Source organism: Triticum aestivum, chromosome 2B (genome assembly GCF_018294505.1).
Source record: "Triticum aestivum cultivar Chinese Spring chromosome 2B, IWGSC CS RefSeq v2.1, whole genome shotgun sequence".
Classification (NCBI taxonomy): domain Eukaryota; kingdom Viridiplantae; phylum Streptophyta; class Magnoliopsida; order Poales; family Poaceae; genus Triticum; species Triticum aestivum.
The window spans coordinates 223,851,472-223,868,119 of NC_057798.1; the positions used below are offsets into that span (position 1 = coordinate 223,851,472).

Sequence of the window (16,648 nt, forward strand, 5' to 3'; positions counted from 1 at the left end):
CGAGCACTAGCACATGTACGATCTGGTTGGGAATCTTCTCTTCCCTCGTGTACATGTATAGTACATTGGAGTGCATGGATTGCATGCATGCGTACTATTCCCTCCGTTCCTAAATACAAGTCTTTGTAAAGATTTCACTATGGACTATATATGGAGCAAAATGAGTGAATCTACACTCTAAAGTGCATCTACATACATCCGTATGTGGTTCATAGTGAAATCTCTCCAAAAACTTATATTTAGAAACGGAGGGAGTACTCCCTACGTTCCTAAATATATGTCTTTATAGAGATTTCATCATGGACTACATATGGAGCAAAATGAGTGAATCTTACTTTAAAATGCATCTATATTAATTCGTATGTGATTTATAGTGAAATCTCTACAAATACTTATATTTAGGAACGGATGGGAGTAGGTTCGATGAAAACAATTCCATCTTTAAATCATTTTGGACCATCGCATAGTCAGGGACTCCAACTTCTTCTGATGTCCACGATATGCAGACGTATAGGTTACAGTAATAGGCTCATCCTCAACTTTGCACTGCTTCTCATTAATCTTCAGATTCGGCATATCTAAAACATCATTAACGGCTGGATACGTAACTGGATTAATATTGCTAATGATTGGTGTGCTCGTATCAGTGATAGTTTGTCTCTCAGGTACTAAGGTCCAAACATCGAGACCACGGTAGTAGCAAATCTTATGGCATCTTCGCATGTGCTCTCAGACATCCGTAGATATTCATCCCACGAGTCAGCGACTGTGCCATATATTAGACCCGAGCAAACGGCCTTGCACTTTCTGGTAACCAGAGAACCCAATCCTTCCCATGACATGCTTCTTCAAGATGAAGTACCCATCAAAGGACCAGACGCCATGGTATAGACGATTGAAGACATTTTCTCGCTTCCGTAAACGCCGGTGAAAATTGTCAGCGAATAGTGCATCAGGGGCAAATTAGTCGTCCATCAGCGTCAAATGTCCGCGCGCCCTAGCGGTTGAGCACTCAATGACTCTTGATCGATCCCGTGAAATTGAGAACATGCTCTTCTGCACGCTCCGCGTCTGCAAAGACCATCTGCATCATCACTGTCTTATACGCGTAGTCCTCCTCGTCGGACGAGTCGTCCGACGACTTAACATAGTGCTTGTATATGTACTGCATATCTGAATCCATTGCTTCAAAAAAGAAGATACAAAATAAATTAGCACGAACATCAAACACTTGTCGAGCATGGTGAGTACCATATGGGTGGATGATAAGTGTACTGCGGACAGAGGAGAGGCGTGGAACGACGGCGCATGACAAGAGGCGTGGAGCCCGGATGTAGCGTTGGAGGAGACGGAGCCGTCGAGCTCCGGCAAACTTGTGACATGGTGATGGAGTGGGCTGCGGATGAAAGTGAAAAAACAGATGCAAAAAAAGAAGGAAGGATGGAGGCGTGGGTCTAGAAAGGGGTTTGGGTGGGTCGGGGGTTCAGAGTCCTACACGTGATTGTTGTTCAGATTCTCGCAAAGCTCTTCATGTTTGTTTCCCGGGAAAAGTGTGTTTGAAGGTCGGCGGACCGATACATGCCGACATTGGATGGCTAAACATGTCCGGACCGTTAGTCCGGACGGTTCAAGGATCCGTTTTAGAGATGCCCTCATATACACCAATAATGCTACACGCACGGACGAATATGTGCGTTTACGGGGCTGACTAGGAAACGATCCGACGTGGCTGTGGACGCGCAAAGAAAAGGTTATTAAGTAAAGAAAAAACACCATCTAAATTTTTTTTAAGCAGGTACGCCGTTTACGGACGAACGGCCACGGCAAAGGGCCTCCCCACACTTCCTCCGTGCCCCATGTGCACGCAAACCGGCAAACGTCCCTTGCTTGTACTGTTGTACAGTTTTTGAACTAGTACAAAGCATCAAAGCATGCAGCGGCCGGCCAGCACCCGCAGCGGTAGTTGCGGGGCGCGAGCCATGAGCGGTGACTGGCCGGTGCGGCGCTGGCCGAGCGAGGGCCGGGCCGGTGGTTGCAAAAGCGCGCGAGAGAGATTACCGTCGGGCACCCGTTAAAACCCGCCTCACCAAACGCTAGCCGCCGGGGACATTTCTGGAATTCCGGGCGGCAGTGGGCTGCGGGCCGGGCCAGAAAGGCTCGCGGAGCATGTCGGGTTATTTAACCAACCGGACAGTACCGCCACTCTCTGCCTACTACACTCCACTCTCTAGTCCACTGAGTGAGCACGAGCAGAGCGAGGAAGTAGCCGGAGCCTCTCCATCTCCCTTTCCGCGGCTGGTGTGTCGACCTCGGTGCTAGCCATGGCCGCGCTGAGGAGAGGTTCGGCCGTGGCCTTGGCGGCTGCGGCGATGTTTGCCGGGATGGCGTCGGCGGCCGTGTACGAGGTGGGCGACAAGGTCGGGTGGACCATCATGGGCAACCCCAACTACGGCGCCTGGGCCGCCTCCAAGAAGTTCAGCGTCGGCGACACCCTTGGTACGCCTCTAGCCCCTCCCTCGCACCTCTCTTTTTACGTCACGCTCGCGCGCTCTGCTCCCCTCGCGCTCACTCGCTACGAAATTTCCTGCAATTTCCGGGGAATAATGAAAAGAAGAAGCCCCTGAGAACAAGAATCTCCCTCGGTGTAAAAACGAACAAGAACTATGTTGGTGAAACCTGAAGATTGAGCGCGTGGCATTTTGCTTTTCTTCTGGGGCTAGGATAAGGATCGTGCCTGCAGTTTTTGTGTATAAACGGCTGTGTGCTGCTCAGAACTTGTTAGATATCTTCATCTGCGCTTAGGTTAGATTTATCATTCGGGGTTGCACGCGCATAGATAAGATTGCAGAGGTTCACACGAGCGAGAGCCACAGAGCATTTTGCACTGTCCTGGCAATCTCACTGGACCCTCCCACCAGCCAGCCTACCACTCGTTTTAGAAGGTGGAAGCGGGCCCGAGCTCCCACTTCTGAAGTGCAGTAGGATTATTTTACAGAGTTCGCCGGCGGAGAGACACACGACACGACACGGGCACTAGTCCGAGAAGTAGAGCACTCGGCAGTGAGTCGGCACCGCTGGCTCCTTGTGCGGCATAGAAGACGCTGGACGCGCGACGTCGTTATCCATCCCAAACCTCTTGGCTTTTGCCGCAACCTCTTGCCACGCCGGAGCACCCAGCGCACCGCTTGACGTACGCCCGCGACCTCAGGATAGGCGCATGGCATGCAGCTGGCTTCACGCCCGGCAGTGCTATCCACTCTAGTTTGGCGGCCGTGCGCTCCCCGTGGTCGGTGTGATTCGGCGCGGCGCGACCGCCGCGCACGACGTGACTCCAGTCAAAGCTTTCATTAACTCACTGCTCGGTGGTAAGACTGTGTCGTGTGTACCATGTAAGCCCGACTTTATCGAGTGCTAGCATGACTTGTCGTGTGTAGATATCGCAGCAAACTACCTCCGTTCAAAAATATAATATGTTTTGAAAAAACCATATACGGACTAAAGTGAGTGAACAACTCGGAAAAAAAGTTGAACATATTACACATTTGTGAACGGAGGGAGTACATAATAATTGAGAGAGAGAGAGAACCAGACCACACACGCATGCTACAGATCTAGCTGAGGCTGCTGTGGTGCACAGTTCATGACTCTGGCGGGAGAACCTGTGTCGACAGGGCTAGCGAGCACTCGGTTCCTGCACTGCGAAGACTGAGATATTCCCCACAACGTGCTCCCCGTAGTGGTCCGCGCAGGCAGGGTCCCTGGCCTGGCTGTTTCGGCGCTTTTCGCAACGTGGCCGGGCCGGTGCCGGTGCCGGTGCGCAGTCGTGGTGGGGGACGGCCAGGATGCGTCTCCTACTGCAAGGCCGCAACTGCATCCCGCCTGGCGGAGAGGACGGTACCCGATGGGCCTCACCTCACTCACAAACGCATAGGGCGTTGCAGAACACAAGACCAACCACCGCCCAGCCCAGCCTGACCGAGCACCAACCTAACCTGACCCCGCGAGGATGGCCTGGCCCCATGGAAGCTCAAAAAAGAAAACGGATGGCCCCATGGTTGTGGGGTCGTCGCCGTGGCTTTTCCGCCTGCCTTTTTCCTGAACCCGGCCGCTCCGCCAGCTTTCCCGCCATGTCGGGCTCCTCCTCCTGCCCCGCCGTTCTGGTTTTCTCTGTTCGCCTGGACGGACGGAGCAGTACTCTTCTACTACATCGAGCTCCGTGTGGTGGCGTGTCTTTGCATTGGCAGCTTGCCTGTGGCGTGCTGCCGCCGTTCGTTTGCCTGTTTGTTTGTTTTCAGCTAAGAAGCGTGACTGGCTACCTGATGTCAGTGTGCACGCACTCGAGAGAGGGACTCGTTTCTTCTCCGAGCAAAAAAACAGAAGATAATTTCCGATTTCCGAAAGAACATACTCGTGCTACTACTAATAGGCATACACATCACTGTCTTCTTTCGCGCGGATATGTGAGGTGTGTCTGGAAAGCGAGGATCGGTTTTGCTAAAGCGTGAACCAAGGCGTGCTTTAATGCTGTTTTTCAGCCCTAAAGGCTCCGTCTGCTTTGTTGCGTAAGATAGGTTTTCTTGCCTTCATTTGCTATTTCCACAGGGCACCGACTCAAGAAAGTTGCGGCCAGCAGAAAGTATACTGGGTCACTGTGCTGCCTTTGGAAGCCTTTTCTTTTCCCTTTTGCATTCAGTGATCAAAACCTCATGAATACTACATCATGCGCCATGGAACAAAATAAAATACTCCCTCTGTCCCATAATATAAGAATGTTTTTTAAACTATGTTAAATTGAAAAACGTTCTTATATTATGGGACGGAGGGAGTATTACACTTGGTACAGATAAAAACTGCACTACTGTGTTGATCGAACATGTGCAATAATTCATTCAAAAAGCAGTTGTGTGCCATGATTATCAATTCCACAACACTTTAATTCTTGACTCTGTGCCCTAGATGCAGTAAAAACCAAAGCCTTCGACTGATTGCGCATTCACTTAACTTTGAAATGTCACACCAGGTACGATTTGCCAGAATCGAATCAAGCAACTTAAATCTTGAAAGCTAATTAAAGCCCCTGCCCGAGTAAGCTCACGTGTGTGTTCCTGGTGTCACTGTCTCGTGGGGCAAGGCAACTGCCGATTCCCACTCGGTGATTGCCTGTTACAAGGTCACCTTCCTGGACAGATTGTAAAAAGTTTAGCAATTTTTGTTTCTGCACGCGATTAATTTGTCACATTTAGGAGGGTAAAAATCCGTCTAGCCTAGTGCGGTCTATTACCCACTAGACAAACTTTTTGCCCAACATCAAGAATCAAAGATGGTTCACATCAACGTATACCATCATCCTTTGATTGTTCCTTGTTCCACTCCTCATCACCCATTCACCAATGGGACATGCACTTCCTCGGTGGACCATCATCCCCCTCGAGTCCAAGCTAGCTAGGGACCATGCTGTTCTTGTTCCTCTCCCGATCTGCCTGGAATCTCTTTTGCAACTTGTCAAATTATATTGGGAACCTGTTGCCAACTCACCTTGATGCATGCGCTCTCATTGCTGGTTGGTTGGTTGGTTGGTAGCTCTCGGTGGGCCGAAAGGAATGACGACATGTATGCCATCTTTAGAGAGCACTCGTAGTGATCAGAGAACCGCACCAAGTCCATTCCGGAAGGGGGTCTATGATTACCACCGTGTATCAGTAGCGGATCTAGCCTAATCGGTCAGGGTGGGCCAACAATAGAACTGTTCATATAAAATATTTTTTTCTTAATATTTTTTTACATTTTTGGAATGATGATATACGAGATAGAGTTGGGGTAGCACCAATTGAAGAGAAGCTTGTCCAACATCGTCTGAGATGGTTTGGGCATATCCAGCGCAGGCCTCCAGAAGCTTCAGTGCATAGCGGATGGCTAAAGCGTGCGGAGAATGTCAAGAGAGGGCGGGGTAGACCGAATTTGACATGGGAGGAGTCCGTTAAGAGAGACCTGAAGGATTGGGGTATCACCGAAGAGCTAGCTATGGACAGGGGTGCATGGAAGCTTGCTATCCATGTGCCAGAGCCATGAGTTGGTTGCGAGATCTTATGGGTTTCACCTCTAGCCTACCCCAACTTGTTTGGGACTAAAGGCTTTGTTGTTGTTGTTGTTGTTGTTGTTGTTGTTGTTGTATTTTTTTACATTTTTCCTATGCTATAAAGCTATTCAGAAAATCCCAGGGTGGGCCGTGGCCCACCCTGTCCACCCTCTACCTCCGCCACTGCCGTGTATGATAGGTTTCCGGCCAAACTATCATGTTTGCAATTTGGATAAGTGGAGTATAGGTTGAGGTGTGATCATGAGCCGTAAAGTTTGCATGGTGATCATATTATTTGTTCCACTGGAGATGCCACTCGAGTTACACTTGCTCTGGGTTTTAGCTTGTTTAACTTAGCCCTAGATCGAATATCTTTATGAGAGGTACGCGTGGCGCATCTGATTTGTGTTTGCTAAATTAGTCAGGTCGCTGTTGTAGTGTGAGTGATTTGTTTTTTTTAGAAAAGGAGGATGACCCCCGGCTTCTACATCTGGGAGATGCATGCGGCCTCTTTATTGATTATTCTCGAGGACCTTACAAAGTATTGCAACAATATGCCTGAATCCGCCATCTTGGCAACATATGCCACTACTCCTATCCAAATGATGAAGGCTTGCTAGGTGGGCCACTACCCAGACCACTCATCTAAGCCTAACATCAAAATGATGAAGGGGTGCTAGCTGGGCCACTACCCATACCACTCACCTAGCCCTAACATCAAAAGCCGGAAGCCCCAGCCGAGCCACATACCGGGTCTGGGGTACAAACCAGTTCGACGCACGCCATCTTCCACAGGTCCATTTTCAGAGCAAATATTGAGGCTTTCTACCTTGTCTGGCCACTCAGCCATCGACGTCATCACGACACCAGACAACTTCGTCCTCCTGTGCGAGTCCATCGCCACGCATCGGACGCCGAATCTCCAATGCGCCACGCCGCCGAGATACGCCGCCATCAATGAGTAAGATGAAGCACCGCTCCGCCGAGTCCGGCAGGGCTGCTGAAGACCAAGCACCGTGGAAGAAGGACTCCGAGGCTGAGCACATAGGCGGCAAAGCGCCAACGCACCGCCACCAGACGAACTCCGACCACGCCACCAACCGCCGCCAAGCAACCAAAGCATCACATCCACCCCAAGCTCACCACGAATGACACCCCCAAGAGGGTAACGACGCCCGGAGCGCCGCTGTCGCTCGATCCGTCGAGGATTTGGGCTTTCGCCCGGCATACGAGCTGGGTGGAAGGAAGAGGGGAAGGAGGCAACCTGGACGGCGCCTACAAGAAGGGTACGGCGCCCTCGGGCGTCGCCGCCGTCGTGGCCAGCACTGCTGGCCTCGGATTTCTCCGGAGCCACCTCCCACCTCCAGCCGCCAAAGAGGTACAACTCCGGCGACAAAGGCCGCCCAAAGCAGGACCATCGGAGGTAGCCCTGGTTGAAATAGACGGAGGCCTTCAGATCTGGATTGGGCGCCGCCGAGACGCCCGCACCACAGCCGCCACCCGCCGCCGCCTCGCCGCCCCCGCGGCCGAGGAAGAACGGCCAGCACCAACGAACACCGGTCACCGCAGACCCGGCGTCGATCCAAAGCCCCCCGAGGAAGAACGGGGCGGCCAGATCTTCGCCGCCACCTTCACCGGCGGCGGCCACCTCGGTGGCGACGAGGAAGAGGAGAGGTGGGGGAGAGGGCCGGCGGCGGGCTAGGGTTACGCCGTGACACCGTGATACGTTGCTGTTGTGCAGTGTAGAATCTATCGCCTGTTCAGCCGCAAATGGAATGCTGGAATTGGAATGGATGCAGAATTGCAGATAGGTGGGCAGTGGGGAGCTGATTGTGAGTGGGTGGGTTGGTAGGATACTTTCTGATATGAAATACACCTTATGGCTCATCTTTGTTCCTCAACAACCAAAAAACAGAAGTTCTCCCATGAGAAATGTTCATGCTTTAGGGCATTAAACAACAACATGCCAATTTCGATTAATTAAATAACTGGTGCAGATGATTGTTGTTTCCATTATCATGGTGATACCAGATTAATGTACTCCTGTGAATGTGATGCCTTGAAAAATTACTCCCGTGATGATTAACCTGTGACTTGCCTCGAAAAATGAATTGCCGCAGTGTTCACCTACAACAAGCAGTTCCACAACGTGATCGCGGTGAGCAAGGCGGACTACAAGAACTGCAACGTGACCAAGCCGACGGCCACCTGGGCCACGGGCAAGGACTCCGTCGTCCTCAACACCACCGGCCACCACTACTTCCTCTGCGGCTTCCCGGGGCACTGCGCCATCGGGCAGAAGGTCGACGTCCGCGTGCTCTCCTCTGCTGCCCCTTCCACCGCGCCCGCAATGACGCCCGCCCCGGCAGCCGCGGGTGGCGGCTCAGCCGGCCGCGCCGGCGCCGCGCCCTCGCCGCACGCCAACGCCGCGCCGGCCGTCAGCAGCTCCTTCGCCGTGACGGTCGCCGCTGCCGTGCTGTCCGTGGCCGCTGCCGGATTAAACCTGCTGTAGTCCGGAAGTTTGCCGGCCGAGGATGGATGGATGGATGGATGGATGGCGCCCTGTGAGTTGTGAGCTTGCGTTTGTCGCCGTATGAGTGCGAGCAGTCGTGGAGACATCTCTGGTCATCTGGATCCTGTGTTGTTTATTACAGTACTGTTTTGCTCTCTTTTTTGTGTGCCATACTCTTCTCCGTGGATCTTGGTCTGGTTTGGGGATTTGTGCCGGTTCTCACCGGCTTAGTTTAATCGATCAATTGAGCACTCGCTTATGGTTTTTACTGTTGAAGACAACATGCCCTGGGGAGTAACAATTGGGAGCATTTCTCAAGATGTAAAATAATCATCTGAGACACAATCATTGAGAGCATCAGTGGATTAGGATTCAGACAAGATGCTGCTAGGAACATGGTGTGCATTAGCGATCAATTCACTTGACCTGTCAGTACTAGTCTTACTAATGACTAATATAAGCATAGTCCTAATTCCTAAGGGCCTGTTTGTATGAAGGTCCGACATGCAGCTCTTGGCTTGGCAGCAATCTCAGCCTCAGTCTTTGACCTGTCAGTACTAGTCTTACTAATGACTAATATAAGCATAGTCCTAATTCCTAAGGGCCTGTTTGGATGAAGGTCTGACACGCAGCTCTTGGCTTGGCAGCAATCTCAGCCTCAGTCTTCCAAACCCAACGCCCGACAGCAATCTCAGCCCCAGTCTTCCAAACCCAACGCCCGACAGCTACTCCATAGATCATCTCCAATAGTTGCAGGCACGAAACCGGGTGTTGTAAAAATATTCAGGCCCGAAAACAGTTATTTTTTCGCATGACAAGGCAACGTTTCCAACAGCTGCCTTAAAATAGGGCACCTAGATGAACAAAACCAAATTTGTTCGGAAACACTAACGCCCACACGTGTGGGCGTTACCTAACTCGCCCACACGCCTCGATCGTCGTTCAGTGCCTTTTGCATAATCTTGACACGAAAAGGTTGATTTTGTGTGCCACGTAGGACGGGGCTGGTGTGTGGGCGTTGGAGAGTTTGCCCACACGCTAGCATCACGATGTTTGCCAGCTGCGCTGTGTGGGCGAATTAGTTTCTGCCCACACAGCCAACCACCTAGTTCATGCGCGTGTGGGCGAACTACTTTTCGCCCACACGACACTCCTACATTGTGGATGACAACTGCAGTTAGACGAATGTGGCAACTAGGTAAACACACATGGCAACTATGATTTTTTGCTAGACGGCAACTGCAGTTGCGCGTACGTGGCAATCAGATAGACACACATGGCAATTATGATTGGACCACACATTGCAACTAGGTAAACACACATGGCAACTACTGTTTGACCATATGTGGCAAGTAGTTAATCACACATGGCAACTATGGTTGGACCACACGTGGCAACTAGGTAAACACACATGGCAACTACTGTTTGACCATATGTGGCAAGTAGTTAATCACATATGGCGACTACGGTTTGATTACACGCGACAACTATCATAAATTAGACATGGCAACTATAGTTAACCAAAACAGATAGAGTTGTCATGCTTTTACAACTACACTTGCCGTCTCGGATAACTACATCTGCCAACCAGGATGGCAACTAAATCGTCATCCCGCGGTGTACCTAACGTAGTTGCGCCAGGACGTGTGGACATTTTTGCTCTGTGCCACATGCGCGGGGTGGAGATGAGTAGTACTTGTTGGCGTGTGGCATAAAGTAGCCCCGCCCACACGTGTGGACAATTCTAATATCCTCCCACACACAGCCCGTGTGGGCTGCCTCCTGCTCACACCACACACTGTATGTGGGCGCATGTCGAATATACCACACGTGTGGCAGTTATCGGCGTCCAGTTTGTTTGAATTGACATTCAAACTACTTCGACCATATTTCATATTTCATACGTAGCTCGTCCGAAATTTAAACATGCAAACTATAAACATAGTTTAAATACGGCATGCAAAATTAAACTACCAACATAAACCACGACAAGCAAACTATGAACACCATAGATTATCCCATTCGATATCATCGAACCCATCACTCTCGCTGTCAGAATCGACGTTGGACACACTTGAGGCTCATGCATTCTTCTTTTTCTCCCCCTATGATGACGAAGGCCCTGCCTCGGTGTCATTCTTGCGCTTCGACTGTTCGACGTCCGTCTTCTAGTAGAACTCCATCTCGGCCTGCACATACTCCAGATGTGCCCTAGCAAAGGCCGCCATTACCTCCTCGCCGCTCTCTCTGATGTTGTCCTGCTCCTCGATGACAATGCGGGTAGCCAACTTGATCGGGCTTGACTTGATTATCATCGACGACCCGACAAGTTTCGCATTCGCCTGAGACTCAATCTTCGGGAAACTGAGCCTCGAGCACGCGAGGCCAAGCCTCCACAAGGCAACGTCATAGCGCGAGGGCATGGTCAGTCTTCGACAATGTGCTGAGCCAGTACCTCCGGCAGCCGTGCTGGAACTCGACGCCGTAGTTGCCAGACAGCCGGAGCCGCACCCCCTTGAATCCCCTCTTGCCCTTGCCTTCGGCGACATGGCGAGGAGGCAGCGGCGCCGAGGAGGAGAGGGAATGCCAGTTTGACGGCGGCGCGGCGAACTTTGGCAAAAAAAGGGGGCGGTGGCAGCGCGATTCGTCGGTCCGGCGGCCAACGGGAGGGGTCCGACGAGTGGATCCATGGACGGCGGTGTGTGATTGCCGCAGATCTAAAGGTGGGGGCAAAATTTCGTGTTTTGACCCTTTTTACTAACAATTTCAGGATCTGACTTGTGGAAATATTTTGGGATTTGACGCTTTTGCCTACCGCCAGGGGCTGTGGCGGTAGGATTGCACTACCTACCGCCAAGGGCCCTGGCGGTAGGCCCCTGGACGGCAACTGACGGCTGTTAGCCCTTGCTGACATGGAAAAGGGCCTACCGCCAGGGGCCATGGCGGTAGGGTACTGAAGCCTACCGCCACCACCTCTGGCGGTAGGGTCCTGTGTGGTGGATAAGGTGGGAAGGGGCTGGTTTGTGGGCCCTACCACCACTCTTCTTCCCCACTCATCTTCTTCCCCGTGCTCAGCCCCTCTCCCCCCTCTCTCCTCCTCACAAGCCCCCCCTAGATCCCCTCCATTTGCTTGAGATTTCACCAGTGGATCTGGAGCATTTTCATCACCCAAGATACCTCCCCCATTTCCCCTCCTTTTGATTGGTTGAGATCTTTGTTTTGTGTGGATTTGGTCATTTGGTTGCAAACCTTAGGTGTTGACCTTGTTGTATGCATTTATGACACATCATGATGCATTTATGATTCATTTATGGCTAGGGTTAGTGTTAGTGTTAGTGTTAGTGTTAGTGTTAGTGTTAGGGTTAGGGTTTGGGTTATGGTGGTTATGTTGGGGGTTAGGGTTATAGTTGTTATGTTGGGGGTTATGGTTAGGGTTAGGGTTAATGGTTAGGTTAACTTGAGTATGAATAGTAGTTACTTGTTCAATTTGTGCAAAATTTAGTTAATTTGTCTATTTGAGTTGGTTGGATGACATATACGGATTGGTTATAGTGTTTCCAATTTCTTAGATGCATAAGCTCGTAAATGTTCATTATTTGGACAAGACGACATTTATGCTTGGAAATGACGATGAAGGGGAAGAGGCTATGGTTTTTGACACAAGTCCAAGCTTCGATGATCTTGTGGTTAAAGTGAGAAGCGTGTTAAATTGGAATGACCCAAATGCCGAGGTTAAGCTTATTGGGAGGTATGACGTTGGATTGGGAGTAAAGTCCTGATTAAAGAGTATGTCCATCACCTCCCAATTTCATTGGAATGTGTACAAGGAAAAAGTAGATGCATCACAAGACAAGTCTCTTGAGATCTTTGCCACAAAGGTTGATCCTCCTACCGCCTTGCAAATTGATCTCAACCGCAATGCATCCTCCCCAATACATGATGATAGTGCCGAGGTGTATATCCCCAATTGTTCTAGCCAACCACCAAGTAGCCAACCCAATGAAGATCATATCAATGCTAGCGCCATAGTACTCTGTCATGATGCTATTCCTCATGTTGAAGAAGATGCTAGTGGTAATGTTGATGATGATGCTATTGTTGCTCAAGAGGATGCTTACGCGAAGAATGAAGAGATCCATTACAATCCAATCGGTAACTTGGATGTCATTGTGAGGCAACAAGACATGGACCGTACCCTCCCTTACAACCGTATGTGTGGGTATAACTCGGATGACGATGGTCCGGAGGAAGAATTTGATGAGGATGGGTTGACTGCGCAAGAAAATGAAATCTATAAGAAGGTGACCGGCAAGGAGAGAGGGATGCCGTTGTTTAGGGATGCGAGTCTTGCGGACAATGCCGTTGTTGACGGTGGGCTGAGATTCGGGTTGTCTGAGCCAACACCGTGCCCCAAATTCAGTGATCCTCGGCCAGAAAATGAGGATGAGAATGCACATTTGAAGAAAGGCATCAAGTTTTGTTCTTTGGTAGAGTTCAAGATATGGTTGTGTGACTATGCCATTAGGAACCATAGGCCGTTTGTTGTTGCTCATTCAAATCAAAAAGTTCGGTACACAATCAAATGTGACCAAGAAGGTTGCAAATGGATGGTCCGTGGTAGAAAAATCAAAGAAACCGGGCAATGGGTGTTGAAGAGTGATGTTGGAACTCACACGTGCGTACCCCTGGACAAGGCGGACCGAAGCAAAGGACACCTTCAACTCACGTCTGAGTATCTAGGATACAAATTGTTGAATCAAATAGCACATGATCCAACCATGAAGGTCAAGTTTCTCATGTCTTCGATTGAGGAACTATCTGGATACCCGGTCAAGTATGGGAAGGCATGGATGGCGAAGGCAAACGCTATTAGGATGTTGCATGGTGATTATGAGGCCGCATATAACATTTTGCCCAAGATGTTGGCAGCCATTCTCATCGAAACCTGGGAATGCGCCATCGGGTGGAGTCAACCGACGGTGTGTTTCATTGTGCCTTCTGGAGCTTTGGACAATGCATTGAGGCATTCAAGTATTGTCGCCCGGTCTTGTCTATAGATGGTACATTCTTGACCGGCAAATACAAGGGGCACATTGATGGTGGCGATGGCCCACTCTTCAAATGATAAGTGTTGCCGGTGGCATTTGCCTTGGTGCCTTCGGAGCACGCTGATAATTGGGAGTGGTTCATGGGGCATGTGAGAACCAAGGTTATAGGAAAGCGAGAGGTATGCATTATATCGGATCGCCATCATGGGATTATCAAAGCAATAGAAGTTGATATTCTCGGTCTTCCAAAGCTTCAACACCGTTGGTGCATGAGACACTTTGTTGCAAACTTTTACCGGGAATGCAAGAGCAAGGAGTTTTGCAAAGACCTTACCCTTGTTTGTGTTGCATTCAACACCGACACATTCAAAAGCCGATATGATAAACTCCTCAAGGCTTTGGAGAAGAACAAAGGGGGGGGGGAAGAATTTTTGCTTAGGCACGAGTCGGATAAAGAAAAGTAGTCACGCGCTTACGATGAAGGAGGTATGCGGTATGGGGACATGACTATCAACATGGCGGAACGCTTCAACAATGTGTTGAAGGGTGTCCGTTCCTTGCCGATGACCGCAATACTCAAGTACACTTTCATCAAGCTCAACAAGTACTTCCTAAAGCATTCTGAAAGCACGACCAAGTGGATTGGCGAGAAGATGGACTATCCATTCAAGGTTCAAGATTGGTTGTTGCATCAAGCGCGGAAGTCTTCCAAACAACAAGTGATCAAATATAGTGAAAAATAAATGATCCATCAAATCGATGAGCCGGGTAGGACAACAAGGGACGGTAGGTCTTATGGTGGAGTTGCTTACGAGGTGCACATCAAAAACCGTTGGTGCCAGTGTGAGAGGCCACACAAGTACCATTGGCCTTGCTCGCATTTGATGACCGCAACACGGGCGAGAAACATGCCTGTATCCGATGGCACAACGGTGCGGTTGCACGAGTTCACATTGGAACGAACAAGGTTGACGTGGGCACCTCGGTTTAATCCTTTCCTTGATGCCTCATAGTGGCCTGAGTATCACGGCCCAGACATTGTGCCAGATCCTGCACTCATGGTGCCTATGAGGGGAAGAAGAAGAAAGAAGAGGTTCAGGAGTGACATGGATGATCTAGCTGGATACACCGGAATGAAGCAATTTGGTAGTGGTCATTTCATGGAGGCACCGGACACCAACAATTGTGGAGAATGCAACGAAACATGACAGAACGTTAGGAGATGCACGAAGAAACCTAGAATCAACATGTGCACTAGTCAAACACGTGTAGGGAGGACTAGGCTTGGAGTGGGCCGTGGCCGTGGAGGAATGACTAGCCTTGGAGGGGGCCATGGACATGGAGGAAGGACTAGCCTTGGAGGTGGTCGTGGCCGTGGAGGAAGGACTAGCCTTGGAGGGGCCGTGGCCGTGGATCCGGTGGTTCTAGGACACGTCGGGTTGATAGGGGAAGGCCTATCCACGTGTTGCTCAATCCGGATGGTTGAAATAATGTGAATGGTACTACTTTTAATATGTTCATGTGTTGATATATTTGCCTCTTTACATGTCAATGTGTTCATTTTTTTGACTTAACATCTTTAATTGTTGTAGGCTTGGCTTCATCCGGTTCCATGACGAGGCCACCGTGTGCTAACCAAGAAGACATGCCGCACAAGTGGGAGAACGCATCTTTGGACAAGGTGAAGGAGAAAGATGTGAAGATTCCGCCATGTTGGTGTGGAGATGTTTGCAAGGTGAAGGTGTCCACCGACCAAAAAAAGTCATGGACGGAAGGAAGGAGATATTTTGTATGCCCCAACTATGCTTATGATCGTGCGCTTCTAACTCACGCCTATGACCAACCACCGGTATGCTAGAGAAGTAACATGTTACTCTAAAATGTGTGTCAACACTAACATCCATTTTGTATGCAGTCACCGCCTCCTCTATGCAAGTACTTCACGTGGATAGATCATGAAGTGCCAGAAGATGTCCAAAAGGACCAATATCAAGATTGTCTTAGGCGCCAGCGGCTGTTCGAAGAAAGGATTCGAAGAGGCTTGGAGGAAGAGCGTCGTTAGAAGGAGAGGATGGAGCGCAAGTAACGCGAGGAGGAGAGGGCACGCCAAGCGAAGCTTGCTCGTGAGGAGGAGAGGGCAAGAAAGCTAGCAAAGGCTCGCAAGGCACAAGAGAAGGATGAGGCACGTGATAAGAAGGGGAAATGGCCCCGTATGACTCAGTAAAGCCTTCGCTTCGGTGGACTCGTCATGTAACCGGATGAAGCCATGCCAAATTTATCATGAACTATGTAGTACTAATGCAAGAATGCATATGTCGTGAACTTGTCATGAATGAATTTGCCATTTGTATTGAATTTGGTGTGGAGATGTTTGCAAGGTGTCATGAATGAACTTTAGTTGTCAGCAATTTCTGTGATTTGTCTGCAATTTCTATTAATTGTTGTGCTGAGAAGAGGGGCAAAACAGAGGACAACTCTGTTTTGCTCTGTTTTTAGCTTAGCCCCCCTACCGCCACATGCCCTGGTGGTAGGGTGCTTGACCCTACCGCTAGGGCCTATGGCGGTAGGGGGGGGGCAAACCTACTGTGACGGTAAAACCAGAGGCGTTGACAGTTAGGGGGGGCCTACCGCCACAGCCTCTGGCGGTAGGGTCCTGCAACCTACCGCCAGTGCCTGTGGTGGTAGGAGGGTAAACCTACTGTGACGGTAAAATGAAGGGCCTTGGTGGTAAGGGGGACCCTACCGCCATAGGGTCCCCCTTACCGCCAAGGGTCTTCATTTTACCGTCACAGTAGGTTAGCCCCCCTGCCACCACAGGCACTAACGGTAGGGTCCTACACCCTACCGCCAGAGGCTGTGGCGGTAGGGTTTGAATCCTCTCCTCCCCTCTTTCCTACCCCCTTCTGTCGAATTTTAGAACAATAACCCACTTCTATCAAATATTAGAATGATCATCTCGCAAACACATACATAACTCAACTCAACATAGTTCACTACATCCATGAATAACAC

At 50.2% G+C, this 16,648-nt stretch overlaps 2 protein-coding genes across 2 annotated transcripts; both read left to right on the forward strand.

The window, feature by feature from the left end:
- Nucleotides 1-2,102: 2,102 nt before the first annotated feature.
- On the forward strand, nt 2,103-8,864 carry LOC123044487 (mavicyanin). Its single transcript, XM_044467227.1, has 2 exons — nt 2,103-2,496; nt 8,197-8,864. Exons 1-2 carry the CDS (start codon nt 2,322-2,324, stop codon nt 8,586-8,588), a joined length of 567 nt encoding a protein of 188 aa, XP_044323162.1. The 5' UTR covers nt 2,103-2,321; the 3' UTR covers nt 8,589-8,864.
- A 6,374-nt stretch (nt 8,865-15,238) lies between these two features.
- Nucleotides 15,239-16,044, forward strand: LOC123041098 (uncharacterized). The gene is made up of 2 exons (XM_044463806.1): nt 15,239-15,485; nt 15,552-16,044. Exons 1-2 carry the CDS (start codon nt 15,249-15,251, stop codon nt 15,696-15,698), a joined length of 384 nt encoding a protein of 127 aa, XP_044319741.1. The 5' UTR covers nt 15,239-15,248; the 3' UTR covers nt 15,699-16,044.
- Nucleotides 16,045-16,648: the final 604 nt, after the last annotated feature.